General features: G+C 37.9%; 1 protein-coding gene across 7 annotated transcripts in view; it reads right to left on the bottom strand.

Annotated features, from left to right (window-relative positions):
- Window positions 1-16838: 16838 nt before the first annotated feature.
- Window positions 16839-21191, bottom strand: part of EYA4 (EYA transcriptional coactivator and phosphatase 4) — a 233626-nt gene continuing 229273 nt past the window's right edge. For 6 of the 7 annotated variants that reach the window (XM_059700379.1, XM_059700382.1, XM_059700380.1 and 3 more), the window contains exon 19: window positions 16839-20188. In XM_059700379.1, the coding sequence (XP_059556362.1) occupies window positions 20108-20188 (81 nt within the window). In that variant the 3' untranslated portion in view covers window positions 16839-20107. The remainder of the gene's footprint in view (window positions 20189-21191) is intronic. The other variant, XM_059700384.1, reaches the window with a different exon arrangement.

Raw genomic sequence — 21191 nt, 5'->3', positions numbered from 1 at the left:
AACAGGACATGTAGTCTTGTCAAGTAGACATAAAACAAGGCATAGAGTAAGTATAATAAGGCAGAATAAATTATTTGAATTTATTGTATTATATTTGAAGGCCTGTCCCACTGGCATTCAGCGGGGCTCCAGAGTAAGTCTCCCTGATTGCCTAACTTTGCTGAAGCCCAAGGACACGGCAAGGTTGACAAGCAGGTTTAACTGGCTATTGGCAAGTTCTGGTAAGAGGACGGTGCTTACACACTGAGCTGAAACTTGGGGTGATTCAAAAGAGGTACATACTAGAAAAGATCTTGGTGTGTAGGTGTCCAGGAAATGCTTGTGTAGAACTGAGAATTCCAGGGTTTCTCCCTTCACTGATTCATAGCTTCCTCCTCATCTCTAACCAGTTATTTTAGTCAAACTATCCTACCTATTTGCCCTAATGATAAGAGCCCAAGAAATCATAGTAAGACTTATGGAACATGTCCAGTGGTATTAATTAAGAGATACAGTCACAGTGAATTCTATCAAGCATTACTTGCTACCATTTAGACAACTTCAAGCATTAGCTCTAAGCAGAAATCTCAAGGGTGGTAAGTTTTAGAGAAAATCAAAATTCCCAAACCGTTAGGACCACTGTCTGAGGGCCTTTACAATTTCTTCTTTTTACTTATGGACACTGCCTTGAGTCTGTTTGTTGAAAAAATATTTCGCACATATTATTACATGCAGTTTCTAATGCCTCCCTCTATGTAGAATGCAAGCTCGGTGAAGACAGGAACTAAAAATATACTTAATACTCTTCATAGCACAAATAGGTTATAGAGTGTAAGCAGCTCACAGACAGTTAATAAACACTAAATACTGAAACGAATGACAGCCTTGATCTTGGGGGGAAAAAAGTAGCCAGGACAAAGTACTCATACCAAGAGGGGCTCCTGGATGATTAGGTGGACACCTTAGGGAGGAATCAGTGGTACCTTACGTTATTGCTCAAAAAAAAAATAAATAAATAAATCCAGAGGCAAAGTCTTACTTACTTCTAAGGACTAGGCTGACTTTGGACATGGTGTATTTGGAAAGAAAAAAAAAACAACTAAAAAGAAAAAACCCAGAAACTCCAAATGGAAGCAAATGGATTTGAGGCAAAGGTGATTGCATACATTCAACTAGCTCCTCCGTTTCTCCTGTGCCCGCTGCAAGTGAATGACCCCTTCCCATCCTTCCCATGGGAAACAGGTGCCTCCTGCCAATTAGGATTTAAAAATCAACAGGGGCTTCTTGAGAGAATGATGACAAGTCTAATTGCAAGAAGCAGCTGTAGAGCCCTTGGCTACATGGAGGCGGGGTTTATTAATCCCTGTTTTGCTGGGTGCCTGGCACCGAGCTGGGGTCAGCTCCCCTGTCACAGGGTTGACGCTGTAAAATGTAGGGCGATTATTTAATGACCTGAGCTCAGCAGGAGGGATTAGAGCTCCCTGCACTGATACTGGGGGCCGAGCATGTGAAAGTTAAGCAGACGCAAAGGCACTGTCCGTGCATCACTTGGAAGTGTTGCCACACGACAGAACATGAGCAGCATGCTCTGGGAGTCATTCAATCTTGCTGTTTTTACTGGCCTGTTGTCAGGACCCCACCCCTCATCCAGGCTGAGAACCTGGAAGTTCTTAGAAGTGTGGCCTCAAAATGGTTAGTGACGGTTGCTTTTGTAAACTGACTTATAGTACATAAGCCTTATTTGAAGAGACCAAAACAAAACAAAAAGATGGTCCTATAGTGCACTATGGGAACTGAATTGGCAAAGCAAAACAAACACAAAAATCTATGCATTTGAAGGGCCTGTGAAGACAGAAAGTTTAAAAAGAAATGAAAATTATTAATTTGCTTACTAATATTTTTTAGCTGCAGAGCCTAGGAGCCCTGTGAGAGTCCCCAGGACTCGTCTATGCTGTGCTTCCTAGGCAGCATGCATGCAGATGTCTGCTCATGTGCATCCTCATTTATGCTCAGATGTCACCTCCAGGGAGCCCTCCCTGCTCACTCCTTCTCTGTGCTTCAAGAGTACTTTTTTCCTGCTGCACACCAGCTCTTCTTGGAGTGCCTTTATTATTTGCTTGTATACCTGGCTCATTCATTATCAGAGTGCAGACTTTCTGAGGGTGAATGTGTGCATCTGTTTGTTTTTAAAGAAATATATATATATGTATATTTCAGAGAGAGAGAGAGCTAGAAACATCAGTGATAAGAGATAACCACCCACCGGCTGCCTACCATATGCCCCACACTGGGGATAGAGCCCACAATTCAACTTGGGATGTGCCTGACCAGGAATTGAACCATGGCCTCCTGGTTCATAGGTCCATACTCAACCACTCAGCCATGCCGACTAAGCATGAATGTGTGCATTAATTGTCTTATATCCTTATCTTCTCACCTAGTACCTGCCACATAATATGTTCAATCACTGTTTCTTTAAACTCTCACCTCTCAAACCAAGAGTTTTGTAATCTCTCTGCCAAAGCACTGCTAACAACTGCCAAGGCAAACATAATGCAGCCGTGCAGTTCTGCTGCCATCTAAGAAGTCATTCCTTTAAAATGCCAGTGAAGACAAGAAAGTCCAAGAAACATTCCTCCAGAAACACATGCAAACATTCATTCCGGAATGCTTTGGCATTCTCTCATAAGAATAGCTCAGAGAGAGCCCAGCAGAAGGAATATGAAACCAGAGACTAACATTTGCTCATAGAAACTTACAGGCCTTAATATAGGCAGTGCTGAGAGTTCAAGGTCAGGGGGATTAATAGGATGAAGAATTATCAGTAAAGAACTTCTACAAGTCCCATGAATACATTAAAGTCAGCTGTGGAAACTAGTCCCTATACCAATGAAATACTTTTAATGTAACATTTGCTGGAATCTTACTCTATAGTACCTTTTGTTTGACCAATAGAGCCCAAAGAGGAACAAGATTTGCCCTTGCCTAAGTTGCTTCCAGTAGGGGAGTAAAGCACTGTACAATCAGCATTAATCCATGGAATTCTATGCTTTGCTAGTAGAATGGATTGCAAAGTGTAGGGAGATGGTTTCAGTATGAGCGGGATTTTTCCAGCCTGTGATAGGTATATACTCATGTTCAGAACAAAAGGAAGTTTTAGGAAGAGCAGTGGGGAGTATAAGGTTTTATGGGAGTCCAAATGAGGCCCATGTGAAAGCCAGCATCCCAATGGGGAAGAGGAGGGTGAATTCAATATCATTGGTGCCACATTGTCATACTAAGGAGTTTCTACTGGTCTCCTACGAGATTCTGGGAACTTGTAAACAGATTTTCAATGGGCTGGCCCACATGGTATGCATTAGAGGGTGAGAGGAACTTCAGGTAACAATTTAAAACTGTTAATCATCTTGGCACAAAGGAGTTGAAATATTTAATCAGGAATAGTGCCAAAGGCATGATGTGAGGACAGAGATTTAAAGAACATTTCAGAAATAGCATTGATAAGCCTAGAGAAGGAAGAGAGAAGGAAGGGTCAATACTGAGTCCAAGGTTTGCAGTTTGGAGAACAAGATGGATGGTTATGGCATAAACAAAAATGGGGAATCCCAGCTGAATTTTGGACAAATTAAGTTCAGAATTTATAAAAATAAACTTGTAAAAAGAGAGTGATTTTACATAGCAGTCTGAATCTATACTTAATAAAGAATGTTTCATAAATAAAATACTTTAATAGAATGGGTCATTATGTAGAAAAACAAGTCTGCATGAGGAATACAAAATTAATGATTCATGTTATAATTTCAAATAATTTGTTGATCTCCAAAATACACAGTTGAATTTATTGCTTAAGTAAGAGAGAACTGAGCAAAGAAAGACCCTACAAAGGGCTTGGGGAAGAACTGTTTTTTGTGGGGTTGGTTCCGAGGCAAGAGAAGGTTGCTATAGTCTTGGAAGCAGGGTTTTGCGTCAGTGACAGAGACAAGAGTGGGTTGATTCTAGATTCTAGAATCTAGAAGCATGTTCTCTAGTGCTTGTGCCACCCAATGGCTAGCTTTGAGAATGCAAGGCTGCCACTGATTGGTTGGCTTCAGAGCTGCGTTCCCTGCAGCAAGTCCTCATTGATTGATGAGGCAAGTGTCAAATCAGCTCTGGTGTTTGCTTGTTACCACAGCCCTTTAACTTAAGTTTACTGATTAAATATGTTTGAAACTAGTTTCTCTCTTTAGTGGTTAGCAAAGCTCTAGAACTCTCTTTTTCTTGGAGCATGGGGAGTTTAAGTTTTTCTTCAATTGTTCTTAATGAGTAATGACCAAATAGTAATGACCAAATAGTCCGTTTGATTGCATTACTACTCTGAAAAATCGCAAAATAGAAAGCATTTCCATTTTTGACTTCTCATAACAATAACAGAATATCAGGCAAGCAACGATTTCCAATATTGCCAAGTGTTTTGAATGGGTGTGATCTTACCAATTACTCTACCATCCTCTGGCCAGCACCTAACATATCTTTGTATTTGGCTTATTTTCGTGGTGCTATGCATTGTTAGGCTCTATGGAGAAGATTTCAATTTCAGTAGTAAAGGGAGACAACTAAAATTCAGAATGGTTCCTTACTAAATTTAGGGGCTGTGCATGTCTCTGTGTTGTGGGTTTTCCTTTGTAAATTATTCGTTGTGCCTGTCAAACTATTTGGATACTTTGAATTCTCAGGTAATTTTTGGTAAGACACCATTTGGTTCCCATACAGCTGATGTCTGGAGCTATATGTGTTTCAGCTGTGGTTCTGGTCCTGACAGGCTGACAGAATGCTTGCTAAGTGGATGTCTAAACAGATGTCTGAGCACATATGCCTTCTCTGCACCGGATTAACAGAAGGCCTGAATTTTTTGGAATCTACCACACTGTTTATATTGTGATGTAAGATTTGGAAGCTATTTTAGTTATTATTTTAATGTGGCTGAAAGGGATTCCACTTCAAAAATTATTAAACGGGAAATAGCATTCAATTCCAAATACCATGCCATATAGCTCTTTTACAGCCCTTCTCCCAGGCATTGTATTTGTCTGTGCTTCTAACTATCTCCCATCCCCCCCCAGGGGACCAGGCCTCCTTCTTTTGCTTTGGTCCATGGCCTGGGAGAGGGCTTGACTGGTCATAGGTGCTCAGTGATTTTTGTTGAATAAATGAATTGGTAGATTTTTAATGCCATATGCCAAAATGTTTCTCAAATGCAAACAGAACTCACATATTCCTTTTATTATGCTCATTTCCAAGTTCCAGTAAACTATAAATACTTCCAAACAGGAAGGAACATTGGAAAAATCATTTTTTAAAAAAATTATTTAATCTTTTTTTTATTTTCAATAACAGTTGCCATATATCATTATATTAGTTTCAGGTATACCCCCAGTGACCAGACATTACATAACTTAATAAGTGATCACCCCAATAAATTTCTCACCCATCCAACATCATGCCTAGTTATTAGATATTAACTGTATCCCCTATGCTGTACTTTACATCCCCATGACTATTCTGTAACAACCAATTTGTACTTCTTAATACCTTCCTCCCAACCCCCCTCCCATCTGGCAACCAACAAAAAGTTCTCTATTTGTGAGTCTGTTTCTGTTCTGTTTGTTCATTTTGTTTTTCGATTCAATTGAAATCCCCTTATTTTACTTTATAGGAGTTCCTAAAAAACAGAGTGGCGAGAAAAATAATTTTCATGGACTTGAGGGTATTGTGCCAACTAAAATAAGTCAGACAAAGAAAGACAAATACTGCATGATCTCACTGACATGTGGAAGCTAAATAAAACAAAACGAACACAAATTGAACTCATACATAGCGAACAGACTGGTGGTTGTGAAAGGTGGAGGGGGGTGCAAGTGGGTGAAATTGGTACAGGTGGTTAAAGGTACAAACTTCAGTTATAAAATAAATAAGTCATGGAGATGTAATGTACAGCATAGTGACTATAGTTAATACAGTACTGTATATTAGAAAGTTGCTAAGAGAATAGATCTTAAAAGTCCTCATCAGAGAAAAAAATTTGTAACTACATGTGGTGATGGATGTCAATTGGACTCATTTTGATGATCATTTCACAAGATATATCAAATTGTTATATTGCTCACCTGAAACTAACATAATGTCATATGTCAATCATATTTTGATTAAAAAACAAACAAACATGTTGAAACTTAAATCAGGAAATAGTTCTCTTCATTCCTAATCCAGTGCTTTTCCTATCATCCCATGTTGGTCTTTTTTTTTTTCTTTTTTTAAATATATTTTATTGATTTTTTTACAGAGAGGAAGGGAGAGGGATAGAGCCAGAAACATCGATGAGAGAGAAATATTGATCAGCTGCCTCCCGCACACTATCTACTGGGGATGTGCCCGCAACCAAGGTACATGCCCTTGATCAGAATTGAACCTGGAACTCTTCAGTCTGCAGGCTGATGCTCTATCCACTGAGCCAAACTGGTTAGGGCCCATGTTGGTCTTTTTATATTTATTTCTATTTTTTCGATCAGTCCAAAAGAGTTTCTAAACTTCACTTTTGTATCAACTTTATTGGACTATTTAAAATTTAATCTCCATATTTTCATTAAAATCAAATTTGGAGAACAGAGCTCTTATGATTAGGTTTTGCTGATACCAAACCACTAAGATATTTTCCTAATGATTTCTACTTCCAGCTACTACTCTCAGCTTCTTTCCTTGTAGATAGCACACAAAACAATGTCTCTTAAAAAAGGAACTCTAATGATAAGAAAGGGGATGAAAGTTAAACATGTAACTTAAAGTAGATTTTAGGCTTGATCAAATCTCAAAATATCTGTTAACCCGTGGTCAGAATACTAAACAAGCAACCTCTTGGTTTTCCTTGACTAGTTAACAATATCACATACTCAATTAATTCCTTCCCTTTTCAGTCAGGAGCAAACTTTACAACTCTGGACCTCAGAGATGCAGAAAAAAGGAGAATGCCTTTAGTATGAAGGAAATAAGCTAAAATATAATGGAGTATATATTTTTGGCATTTTACAAGGTGTGAAAGGAATCATACTTTATAGAAATTGAATTTCTGCTGCTAAAGAATTTTGGGATAAATATTGTGTAAGTGAAAAAAACAAAGAAACTAGCATACGAATATAAAAATGTCCATAACACCTCTCTCTGTCTAAAATGGACACTTGGCTATTGATAGGAAACCAACAGTAACAGACTCATGGGCTCCATTTTTGCCTTAAAATGGACCACCAACTTGACTTGAAAGATCTAAAGCACATCCTTTCTCCATTGCCTAAAAAACCTAAATAATTGAAAATAGGCAGTGGTACTTACTTGCAGACATTAGAATCCCCCTTCTCTGCCCAAGCTGCACACACTGCTCTTGCCCCCTCTAGTTGGCACTTCTTTGCTTGAATGCCAGGCGCTGAGTGAGGATCCTTCTCTGCTCTTCCAGGCAGTCGGGCCCTCCTTCCTCTGAGCAAGCACACTTCCTCTTCAAACTCCCACCTCAGGTTAGACTTGTCTCGTGCCTGTCTCCTCACTCTGCGCTCCACCCTCAGGTGAGACCAGGAGCAATGTGACTTCAGGACCTGAGTTTTCCTTGGTTTTGTAACCCTAGTCCTTCCAGTGTCTGGCGCCGGGGTGCTTAATAAATGCTTGGGAAGTGACTCAACAGCACTCCCAGGAAACTCTGGCCAATATAGCGGTGTAGGAGCATTACCTTAGTTTTCACTAATAGAAGCATTACTCTTTCTGGAACATTATCAACACCCTCAAATCACCTGTGGCAGCCCATGCTTGAGGGCACTGTACCTTCCAAAGTATACTATGGCATACTATTTTTGGATTTCTTTTGCTACCTTACAAAAAAAAAAACCCACGTTTTTATTTTTGTTGCTAACTTCCTTTAAAAGAACCTCCACAGCAGGAAAGCTTTATAAATAATGATTCACTTAACACTCACAACAACCCCATGAGAAGCGTTGTTAAAGGCTAGAGATGGGACGTTGAAGGCTCGGGGGTGTAAGTAATTATCAGAAGATATCAAGAATCACTCTAGGATTTAGGCCCATGTCTAACTCTAAACCGTGCTCTTTCAAATGGACTCTTGCTGATTCATTTCACATTTTAATCTGTTCTAAAGCATCACTTAAGAGGAAGGTAGCCAGCCTCCAAGCTGGACTCAAGTGACTCCCACTTCCAGGTATTAACACCCTATGTGGTCCTCTCCCATATTGTCTCAAGGTTAATACGTGTGACTGGCAAAAGGTATGCTACTTCTAAGACTAGCTATAAGACACTGCGGCTTCCATTTGGGGCACTCTCTGTTAGCTCACTCTGTCTTTTTATCTTGGTTTTTCATTATGAGGCAAGCAAACTGCTGTATTGTGACTGGGCTTACGGTGAGGTCCACGTGGCAAAGAACTTAAGCACAGCCAAGAGCCAAGGAAGAGCTGATTCTTGTCAATGATCATTTAAGTGAGCTTGAAAGAAGATGCTCCGGTTGGTGCAGCCTTCAGATGGTGATAGTCCTGGCTTACAGCTTGACTATGATCTTGTGAGACCCCAAACCAGATCCAGCCAGTTAAGTTACTCCCAGATTCCTGACCCTCAGACACTATGTGAGGTAATAAATGGTTGATGTTTTAAGATGCTAAGTTTCGGAATAATTTGTTATACAGCAATAGATAACTAATACATAGGGTACACAAGTAAGTTTTTCTCCATTAGCTTTTCTAACGTAGTTGGGTAGAGGAAACTTTAGTCTCTGAAATTATACCATTTAGCCTTCTGCCTGCCTCAGTGCACATGATGATGGATAAAGACCTTTATTAGGCAGACTGTTAATGTTCAAGCCCTGTTTCTAGTGTCTCAAATATAAAGAAAAAACAGGCCAATATTTCTCTTTTTCTCAATTTAGCAATTGGGGAGCAAACATTCCCTCTTAAGCCCTGAGTCTTCCCAAAGCTCTGGTAGGTGGTTATTTATAGCTGATTCTGAGTTATTACTGCATAACATTCCCACATGCAGTTTGCACAGTATTTATTGAGCAGCCTTTAATGATGAATAGAGTGAGAAACACCAGGCAAAGAATATGGTAATAACAGTACATAAATTTTATTTTCATTTAGCATGAAAACACCTGATTTCCTTCAACACTGTAAACATGTCACATTATTAGGCAGTGAAAGGCTGATGAATTTAGACGTTCATTTAGACATTGTTTTGAATGGAAAATGTACTTTAACTCCACTTGCCTACACTAATATAGATAATCTTATTTTTGTTTTGGTCTAAGTTTTAAAAAAAATCCCAAGAAGAGAAAGCAACTGGAAAGTTTGCTGAAGATGGGATTGATTATTTAAAAAACATTACACTTCTTATTCTCCTGAGAACAGAGGCAGCCTCAGGATACAACACTTTATGGTCACAGTTTGCAAACATCTTATGTTTTATCGTTAATAAACATGATTAAAACTATGTTCAGAAGGAAACTCTGATAGTCCATTTTGTTTTTAACCAAACAACACAAATATGCATTATGTAAAATTATGTCATTCAAGAGGGGAATTTCAGGGAAGTTAACTTATTCCTAAACATAACATTAAAGAAATAAATAGCTTTAGTTACTGGCCTGCAAAAAGACAGGCAAATGCCTTAGCAGCATCCTCACTACTGTCAAGCTCATGATTTGTTGTTTCATTAGAATAATGTCTTTTATAGTTCTAAAGTTCTATCAGTTGTTATAACAGAAACTCCTATTTTTAGGGCTTACTATTCAGCTGTTAAAAAAAAAAAAAGTTCTGGTCATCCAAAAGCAAAGTAAATAAGCTCTGCATGTGGGTGTTTTGAGGAAAGGGAAAAAAGAGAAAACCTATGTGCTCCTAGCTACCAGGCTAATTCCAATCACACAGAATGTTGGAGAGTTTATGTGATTTAGCAGTGTCTTCTTTTCTGAATACTTTGCATGCCTAAAGGTGGGACTGAAATGAATCAGGGTGATAGGCCAATAATTTCTTCCCAAGGAAAAAATAAATTGAGTGGTCACAGGATCTGACCTCTAATTGACTTAGTTCTAAACTGCATTTCATGATTAGGTGATGTGGTCAGGAAGTGGGGATGGGCTGGTGCAGGCTCTAGCCCCAAGATGCCAGTCCTGGAGAGCTGTGTTCTCAGGATGAGTAACCAACTTGTAGAGTGAATAAAGTGAGGTGCCAGGATTTATCCAGAGCACTGTAATTTAGAGGGGCTAATACAGCTGTCCTTCGGTATCTGTAGGCGATTTCTCGAGGACCCCTCACGGATACCCAAATCCGCAGATGCTCAAGTCCCTTATAAAAAAAAATGGCATGATATTTGCATATAACCTGAACATCTTCCTATAGACTTTAAATAATCTCTAGCTTACTTATAATACCTAATGCAAGGTAAACGCTATGCAAATCATTGTTTTACTGTATTGTTTAGGGAATAGTGACAAGAAAAAAATACATTTCAGTGTAGACACATAGTAGGCGTGACTACATAGTACATGTCAGCAACAATTTCACATTTCCCCATTGAATATTTTTGATCTGCCATTAGTTGAATCTGTTGATGTAGAACCAGTAGATATGGCGAGCCGACTATATTGGAAAGTAACAACTTTAAACTATCCTAAGATAAACTGTTATAAGTCTCCTTTCTTACCTTCCCTCCTCCTGCGGTCCCTAGATCTCTTGGCCTGTGTAGCTGGAAAGAGCAGAAGACCTAGAGAGAGAATCTGGATCCCCAAACAACTCAACATGAGTGACCAATTCTAACCTCCTTTATTCTCCCAAGCATTGATTGGAGGGCATGCTTTGAACTGTTTGCTCCAGGAATCACCACTTCCAATCGGTTAATAGTGCACACTCTCTTGACTGCAAATGATAAAAACCGAAGTCAAATTTAAGAAAAAAAAACAAACAGGAAAAAAATCTTTTGCTTGACGAAACTAAACATCCAGACGTGGTTGTTGAGTTGAAGCTCTGGCTTCTGACATGCTGAAATGAAATGCTCCAACAATATCGCCAGCTCTTGATCTCTCAGCTCTGTTTCCCCTGCGTTGGCTTCATAGTCAGGTTCTCTCTCCGTGTGACAGGAATGATGGTTCTGGAGTGTTGGGCTGACATAGCCAGAAGAGCTCATGATCCCAGAAAGACACTGCATCTCTCACAACAGCTTTGAAGAAAAGTCTTGGGGTGAAACTTCGCAGGCCCACAGGTTCCTATACCCATCCTTGGGCAAATAGATTATTCTAGTAATTAGATTGGAATATGCTAATTGGCTCAGGCTGTGCCATATTTCCAAAGGGGGAGGTTAAGGAGGATACTGAGTACAGAGAAAATGGTATGTTTACTATAGGAAAGGCAACCCATGGAATTGCAGAAAACATGTGCAAACTATATATCTGATGAGAGGTTAATATTCAGATTATATAAGGTGGGGCAAAAGTAGGTTTACAGTTGTTCATATGGAAAATAATAAAATAATAAAAAATAGTACAAGAATAAATGACACAACTGTAAACCTACTTTTGTCCCACACTGTATAAAGAATTCCTAGAATTCAACAAGATAGAAAGCAAACACCAAATTTTAAAAAATGAGCAAATGAGCAAATAAGCATTTCTGCACAGAAGATACATGAATGGCCAATGAGCACATGAAAAAAATGTTCAACAACACTAATCATTAAGAAAATGCAAATCAAAACCACAGTGAGACACACCACACACATTAGAATGGCTACAATAAAAAAATATAAAATAACCATGATGAGGATGGGGAAATATTTAAATCTTTGTGCAAAGTAAAATGGTGCAGCTACTATGGAAAAGTGTGTGGTTCCTCAAAATCTGAAAAATAGAATTATCATATGACCCACTTCTGGATGAATAAACATAATAATTAAAAGTACGGACTTAGATATTTGTAGCCCATGTTTATAGCACCATTGTAGTAGCTAAAAGATGGAAGCAACTCCAGTGTTCATCAATGGATGAATGAATAAACAAAATGTGGTATGTACATACAATGGAATATTATTTGTCTTAAAAAGAAACAAAATTCTTACACACACTATCATGTGGATGAAACTTGAAGACATTGTGCTAAGTGAAATAAGCCAGTTACAAAAGGATGACTACTGTACAATTATATAAGATAGTCACATTCATAGGGACAGAAAGTGGAATAGTGGTGGCCAGGGGCTGGGGAAAGGGGGATGGAGAGTTGTACTATATTGGAAAGTTACAACTTTCAGTTTTGCAAGAGTATAAAGAATTTGTGGATGGATGGTGGTTAATAGCTGCACAACAGTGTGGATGTACTAAATACAATAGACTGTACACTTAAAAATGGTTAAGATAGTACATTTTATGTGTACTTTACCACGATTTTTTGAAAAGTCATGTCCACTATAGAATTTTGGAAAATATATAATGCTGGCCAAGTTGTTTCCAAAAACTTTCTCCACTTACCCTTTAGGATCTTTCTTCTGAACATCTTCCATCCAGGTACTCCTGAAATCATGTAGATTCCTCAATTTTTTACCCTGAATTGTTTGTTGTCCCCATATTAGGTAGCTATAGAAACTTCTCAATTCCTCACTATGGTCAGATGTGTGTCCAGAGCCCTCCTCAGGACCAGGGAGCCTATAAGTCAGATGTGCCAAGAGCTACTGAGATATGTTTTGAAAAGGGGGCACCTGGAAAATCTGTTTTACCTAATTGTAAATGAACTCAGTAGATTTTACTTGCTAGTTATCTCTTAGGCTTCCATACAGGTAGATAACTGCATGTGATTGTGATTGCTAAGCCAATCTTCAACTCAGGGCCCTTTTACTATTTATCTGCAAAAGTGACATTTCTTCTGCAAAAGGATAATTTGTCAAATAGACAACACAGTATGTTATTTGGATAGTATTTATGTCCACGGGGCAAGAAAAGAGTTACAGTTAACTCCATTGCTTACAATCTCACATGCTCCTGGTTTCACTTCTCCTTCAGTGGTTCTCAACCTTCTGCCCCTTTAAATACAGTTCCTCATGTTGTGACACAACCATAAAATTATTTTTGTTGCTACTTCATAACTGTAATGTAGCTACTGTTATGAATCATAATGTAAATATCTGATATGCAGGATGGTCTTAGGCGACCCCTGTGAAAGGGTCTTTCGACCGCCAAAGGGGTCGCAACCCACAGGTTGAGAACCGCTGCCTTAGATCATCTCTATAAGTTCCAAGCAACTCCATTGCAGTAAGTGGATAGCCATGTACAGTGCAAGGAGCATAACTTTGCATTCTAGAGAGTCCACCTAATAGACCTAAGTTCCAACTCTTCTTGGGAGGTCACTTAAACTGTACAATAGAAAAATAATACCAACTCTCAGGGATGTGATCATTAAAGTAGGTAACATATGTCAGCTCTTGGCTCATTATGAGTGTCTTCAGATGTTAGTTTCCTTCCTCTTCCTCTTTCCGGCATGCTCACGCTAGAGCTGGCTCCAAAGCTACTGATTAATCACTTACTACACTTCCCCATTCCCCACCTTGCTTCAAAGGTACTATCTGTTTCTGCCTAGTAGATACTGCTTCAGTCGGATGAGTAAATGACATCAATAATAAAGGCTTCATAGATATGGAAGGAGGTACAGGAATAGCTCCTTTCTTTAAAACCAATTCCTGAACTGAGCATGGTAATAATATATATTGTCAAAAGTGGTACCTGTTTACGGTATTAGGTTTTATTTAGGAAAGCAGTGGGTCCTCAACGTTTAGAAAATGTACTTGCCATTTGTAAAACTGTAAATGAAAGTTTAAAAATGATGTGTTATACCACTTTTATTTTTCAGAGCCCTCCCTAGGGTCTCTCCTACTCCACATCCCCCACTGTTCCCATAACTAATGTAAAGTAATTTAATTTATGAGCCAAATAGGACTGTCTCATAGGTGTGTGTTTAGCATTAATTTTAATTTCTATTCATGTACAACTTGTTACTGCCCACTCTCCTGAAAGGTAGGTTATTCCACCAAAACATATATTTTAATGAAGGTCATATTTTTTGGAAGACATTAATCTGTCTAAGAATAAATGCATAATTCACCTGTCATTCTGTTGTAAAACTCTTTCTCTAATTGCTTTTTTTTTGGCAAATAAATTTGAAATGTCATATTTGTTTCCAAGAAGACATAAGCTGGAGATGTCTTGTACACAAGTCACCAACAAGATGTACTTAGAAGCATTTGAATTTCTTCAGGGATGTAAATCCAGCTACATTATTTTTACTGGAAATTGGGGTGAGCAGGAGATGGGAAAGCAAGATGTTAAATCAACTGGTAACCCCAAATAATTTTCTGTGGTGTTCATTGTATATACACACTCTACATTACTGCCACCATTCTCTGCTTCCACCCATACTGTCATAAGGCTGAACAAATGGTAAATGCTTTTTAGATGACTGATATTTTTTGAGACATTTATTTCAAATTTTTACTGACTCTTCTTAGAAGAATTCAGTTATGACATGGCAAGGTGTTTAACAAAGAATGAGGGAGTCGTACAAATTCATCTTCCCACTGGACAATTCTGAGGCCGTCCACCACCTGCAAATGAACACTTTCAAACACTGGACTCAATGCTTCCTCCCAATAACAAACACCACCAACAGCAATAAAAATAACAACTAGAATCAGTTTTTTCTTATTTAGCTGACCTCTGTGAACTGCACTTCATGTACCAAATTTTCCAAACCAGAAACCTAGAGGTCAGGCTGGCTTTGCCTGAGGACATGAGACGCAGCAGCATATATTACATCGTAATTATTAGCATCTTCATCTCTTTGTACACTTCTCTCCAGGCTTATGGCCATCCCATCAGGAATCAATCACCAAATCTCTGGGATCCTGCGCCAACCTCTTAGATTCCTCAATCTCTACCAGAGTAACTATTATCAAGTGCCCTTTAGCCACAGAGAGAGTGTCCCCCCAAGCCCCGAATGAAATATTTCATGGGGAGGGAAAATAATCATCTGGCTTGTATGGAGGCATCTGCTATATCAGAGGTCCCCTATCGTATTATGTTTGGATACTTTTCAGATGGTGTGCTGACAGTCCTGGAAGTTTCTCTGGATGAGGGAGAGGCATTGAAAGTCAGAAGTTGGAACATTTCCCCCCTGATGCTCTGAGGGAGCATCTTTGTGCACCACAATACCTCCCTGGAATTGACTTTGGCCCAGGCACAGTTGAGACTGCTTTAAGTAGTGATCTGTGAATGAGAATATATGCACTTTTATACCATTACATCCTGTAACTGAGTTTTAAAAACTACAAATCATGCATAGATGGGTTAGCTTTGGCTAGCGAAGGGAAATCATACACCTCTCTTCCTTCTTTTTTTTGTTTTGTTTCTAAGACTCAGAATCGTGAACCACAGCTGGCAAGCAAATCTGATTTTTGTGATATTTTGTGGCTTTAAGTAATTTAAAACAACTACTGATGTTGCATACTACTTTTTCCATTTATCCTTATTGTTGAAAGTAATACAGATTTCCCTTCTTCCTGCCCCCTTCTCCCCCAGGCCTTCACAGCACTATTATCTGGGTTCATGGATTATGCATATATGCATATAAATTCTTTGGTTAATCTCTTCCCAACCCCTCTTCCCTTTCCCTCTGAGATTCCTCAGTCTGTTCCATGCTTTGTTTTGTTTTTTTTTTGTTTTGTTTTGTTTTTACATAAAAAATAAAAGAGGGGCAGAGGCAGCAATCATTCATTAATTGTAAACTTATTTTTTTCCCCAGCAGATCATTCTTAGTTCATGTATAACTTTTTTCCAAATACATATTTGCTTATAGTCATCCTTGCTCTTTATTTTTGTAAATTATTAGACCAGCAAACACTCCAGCCAACTTGTAAGCATTTACATTAGTCCCATCCATACTTACCTGTGTGTTCTCCCCTTTTATTCATTTTTTAAATCTAGCTCTACCATTGTAAATCTCTTTAATTCCAGACCATGCCTATATATGTGTTCTATGGTTTATGCACTCATAAAACAAATATTTTCTGAGTACATACCATATGCCAGACACTTTTCTAGAAATTGGTTATACAGAAGTGAACAAAACAAAACAGATATTCTTGCCTTCACAGAGCATACATCCTAGTGGGTAAGTCATCCAATACAAAAGTTAAGTTAAAATATGTGTCAGGTTGGATACTTATAAATCTAAGGATTAAGTATTATTTAACAGTAAAGCAGGGAAATGGTAGAAGTATTAGGGTACAATTTTAGAGAGAAGGACCTATTCAATTCAGAGACTAACATTTTAAAAGTTGTGAAGGAGGTCAGTCTGAAATTTGCCGTTGGTTTACATATGCAACAGATTTGCGAATACTACACACAGGATAATAAAGAAGCTGTCGAATTTCTTTCAGAAAAATGCTCCTTATCACTCTTGGAAGCTACTTATAAACTATGTCCATATTCATCTCAATGGAACTTGCTTTAAATATTTTAAAAGGTATTACTTTATCATGAATAAACTATGACTACATTATGCATTATACCTGAATGCAGTACCTCTGTGCAAAAAACTATTCAACTCACATCTTTTTAGTACACCAGCCCACATTTAGTTACACTGTACTGTATCATATCCTAGCTTGTCTTAACTGCAAATTTATACAATTTAGGCACACACAAAAAAAGGGAAAGTAAGAATACATCAAGAAACCTAAATACAAATTTCACATTATTTAGAATCGAGCTAAATACACACAACAAAAACTCTACAACATGGGAGGGTGAAGAAAATGAAAACATTTCCAAAGGTATTTATTGAGAAATAGTAAAGATGTACATATTTTTACAAGCTTTCAATATTAATTTACATTTCTTTAAATTATGTAGGCCCCCATAATCAATACATTACTAATACATAACAGAAACCCTTGCCTTTGACTGTGAGATCTCCATAATGCTACCATAGTAGGGAGTCAAAATGCAACTTTGGCTCATGATGCTTAAGTGTGTTTTTAAAAGAAATACTAAATGCCATATTCACTGAGAATACAGGCTTGTCAAAAACAAATGAGCTTTAAAATAATTCATACTGGAGCATGCTGTTGACACTATTTTGCATCTTAGCTCATCAAAAAATGAAGAAAAAAATTTAGAAAGTTATTATCTACTGTGCACAAACTGCATGATTCTATTTTTTTTTTTGCCTCTGATTTTGATTTACAAACCTTTGAGGGGTATAGTGACTTAATCTTGTATGCTGTAATATTATACCCAGGCCATCTATCTTGGTATTTCAGGTGTAACACAAGATGGTTACCTTTCCTAGTCATATGCCACATTTGTATATAAAGTAGCCCAAATTTTTTTTTGTGTGTGGCAGAATATTTTTCAAACTGGCTTACAAAAAGGCACAATATTCTATAGGTAAATACAGTGTGGATATTGCCAAAGGGGCTGGTTTTTTGTTGGTTGATTATTATTATTATTATTTTTTTCGGATTAGAAAGGATGAGGCTCTTCTGTAACTAAAGCGGGAAGGGAAGGGTTCTAATCTGAGCATGCTCAAAGTCCTATGACAAGTTGTGACGTCGGCTCACTGGCCTGCTCCATGGTGCCAGACAAGCTCTTCTCTTTAACCCAGCATTTAGGTTTTATGCTGGCAGCCTCTCTGAACACATAATCAGAGAAGATTTGTGTGGGAAATAGCACTGGGTGGTGCAAGCAGCGACCCCTCTCTTTGCCCTCTCTGCACCTGCAGGTTTAGCAGCATAAGAAGCCTTGCTTGTTTGATATGAGGAAGAATTAAAAATTTAGATGTAATGCCAACATTCTGTCATTTAAAGAAACTGGCTATACCATTAAGATACTTTCGTTTTATTCACAGTAATAAATATTTACGGTTTTAGTGCACAAAATATAATTATTGATAATCAATGCAGCTCTTTAATTTGTTAAACTGTTATTTTCAAGCTATAGGCTAACAAAAATTAAGAATTAATTATTATTATTATTATTATCATTATTAAAAGCATTCCAACCTTAATTTGTCTGCAACTGTACTTAGGGCAGAGGTAGCCAAAAGCTACACAATTTAAAGAGTAAGTATAAGTTCTGAGTGATGAAATCACAAGCTTATATAAAATTGGAACTTAATTTCTTTCTGCCCAACATAAACATGGCCTTTGAATTCAGTAAAGAAATACAGGTTCATAGCCTGGAAAAGAAAATCACATTTGCACAGTGAATGTTGTGATCAGTGTGCAGAGCACTGACCTTATGGGAGCCACTGGAGCCTCCGACGGTGAACTATCCCAATCAGCGTCTGGCTAGGGCGCTGCCTGGTAGCTGACCCCAGTTCCACAGTATGACACTTAAACACAGAACTGCAGGTGCCGACGTCATGAAAACACACCTAGATCTTGAAGTCTTAAATTTCCACAAGGGAAATCATGTCACACAAAATGATAAGAGAACCTGTACCGTGTTCCTAACATGGGCTACGCACCAACAACAAAAACACAAAACATGCAAACACAACAATGACAGGTTCTCTGTGCAATGAATGCAGTCCATTTTGCAGTAACAGTGCAGGCAGAAACTAAGGTATGTAGGTCTGTAATGGAGAAAAACTTGATTGATGTGTAAAGACAGAGAACCAGGTACTATTTCACTGTTGTAATGTTAGTAATGCTGCCAAGATCCGGCTCACTTGCTAATTTATTTTATGACGATATTCTAGGTAAAATTTTCATTGATTCACTTTTTCCCTTAGAAACCATCTGGGGCATCCACCTCCCACTACTGGTGACATTTCATTTTTGCAATGGCATTGGGAATAAATACACTTAGCTTTATTTCAAGCCTTGTTTACTCAATGTGAATTTTAAGCCATGTTCGTGGCATATTCTAAGAAAGTTTATGTGATACTTGCTTATAATTTTTACGAGAATATTTTCCTCTACACAACTTACACTTATAAAAAAGTCACAATCAAAACAGTGCAAGTCATCATGAATATGGCTCTTAATTTTCCCCAATAAAACTGTAGAAAGGGTACTCAGGACTTCAACGTACACTTCACTTCCTAAGTAAAGGTCCCACAGTCTTTCCTAAACCTTCTGCTTATGGTTGGATGCACAAATAGTTGCCTCATACAATTACTGGAATTACTAAGAACCCAAATAAAACACAAGCTTTGTTTTATTAGTATTGTTTTCTTATTGCAACAGATATTCAGTTTCTTGCTGATGCAGTATTAAGCTTTAATAGCTTGAATTTTAAATTTGGTCATGTTAAGAATGATCACAAAGGTTTGTTTTGTCAGTATCTACAGAGATTTTTTTAACCAAAGTTACATCGTAACACACAGATGCTGTCTTATCTTTAAGGCACAACACATCAGTATGAACATTCTGTTTGCCAAACTTAAAAAAAGAGACAATATTAGGTTCCCATTTCCCCTCCCGCTTCCCTCCCAAACAAATGAAAGAAAAATTGCATCCACTTTCAAAGTCAGCTGCTAATAAAGTCACAGTAAATTATCTTCATCAATAATTTACACAAATTACAGGTCTAGATAGGATTGTCCTTATACAGTCTGAGTGCATTCCAATTCAGATTTTCTGGGTTAGGTAGGCTAAAGTCAGATTCAAACCTCAGGGCTGAGAAGATCTCCAGTTGTGAGGAATGTTGTTGAACACCACCTTGTCAGACGGAGCACGTGTCGGTGCTTTGCCAGGGGAAGAGCTCTTTGCTAAAACTGTTAATTCCAGTTAGGACTCATTCGGTGTACCAGCAACCTCCACAGATATTTTTTGTTTTGTTGTGTTAAACCATTAACATGTTGTAAATATAAGACCATAGAGCTTCCTTTCTGTAGCACTAAAGTTTAATCCCGTTCAGCAATCTGAATTCTTCATTCTGGAATTTTCATTCCAAATATGATTTCATCCTTTAAGACAATTTATATGTGTAAAGCCAGAGGCATTGAATCACACATACAATTCAGTGTACTTGAAATATATATAAAAATGGATCTCCAGCTAGAGAACACAGTTACAAATACTCTAATTCCAGTGCTTGATGTAGAGCCAAGAGGTCTGAGTGACTTGATATCCTCCAAAAGGGCATGTTGTGCTGCGTGGTTAAGAGAGGGGGGATGGGAAAGAGAAGGGGAAGGGATGGAGAGAGATCATGACTATGGTCTCAATGAAGCCGCTGTACACACAAGGATGTGTAGTCCACCCAGGTTCAAGGAAGGGAGGCTAGGAGAGGGAGGATCATATTCTAAGGCTTGGTAGCATCAATATGGCATTGTCAAAATAATAGAGAAATAGATCTGAACTGGATATTGATGATAGGAAAAGTACATATAGAGGTTTCTTAGGTAGTTTACTTTTTATTGTAGAAAGTATCATTACCAACAGCAGCAACTGGGAAAGCAATTTGGGCATCAAAATCCTATGTGGCTGATGGAAAGCAAGTCTTAATCACTACCTCACTCCTAAAGTTCCATCTCTCAGTTAAAAACAAAATTTAAACATGATAAACTTCCTAAGCCTAAGGTCTTTTGTCTTTCTGAGAGGAAAAGAGTGAGTCCCTTTCTATGTAAAAAATAATTCGAAGTTGATCTATATAAGGTGAAAATAATGTGGAGTTGATCAATTCTCTTATTTTTCTAGAGTAACTGGTTTAAGTCAGTAGAGTTGGCCAATTTATTTCACTGGTGTGGAATTGAGAGAAAGCACTCTTGCAATCATTCTCACAGGGGGAGAAACAGGCAAAGGGACAAAAAAGGGATCTTCTGGGGCAAACATTCTTAGGCATTACAATGGTTTGTGGCCCTACAAAAATATACCAGTATCTGGTATCTGTGTGGCTTAAAATTTCATAGTGGGATATGCTCAGAAAAAACATGTATAAAACAACTCCATTGTGGATAATGAAAAAAAGGAACACTGTACTAGAGCAATTAAAATCAAAGCATTACTTGTAATTTTTGGATGATGGCATCTTATAGAATATATATTTATATAACATATTTTGTATAATGAAAATACAGTTGTATAAAAAGTGAAGAATACATTTTATTATAAAATCAATCATTAAAATAATAATCACTATTGTTACATAATTCTTT

This window comes from Myotis daubentonii, chromosome 6, assembly GCF_963259705.1.
Source record: "Myotis daubentonii chromosome 6, mMyoDau2.1, whole genome shotgun sequence".
NCBI classification, from domain to species: Eukaryota; Metazoa; Chordata; class Mammalia; order Chiroptera; family Vespertilionidae; genus Myotis; species Myotis daubentonii.
Note: the sequence above shows the minus strand (reverse complement) of the source record. Positions and strands in the feature narration are given on the sequence as shown.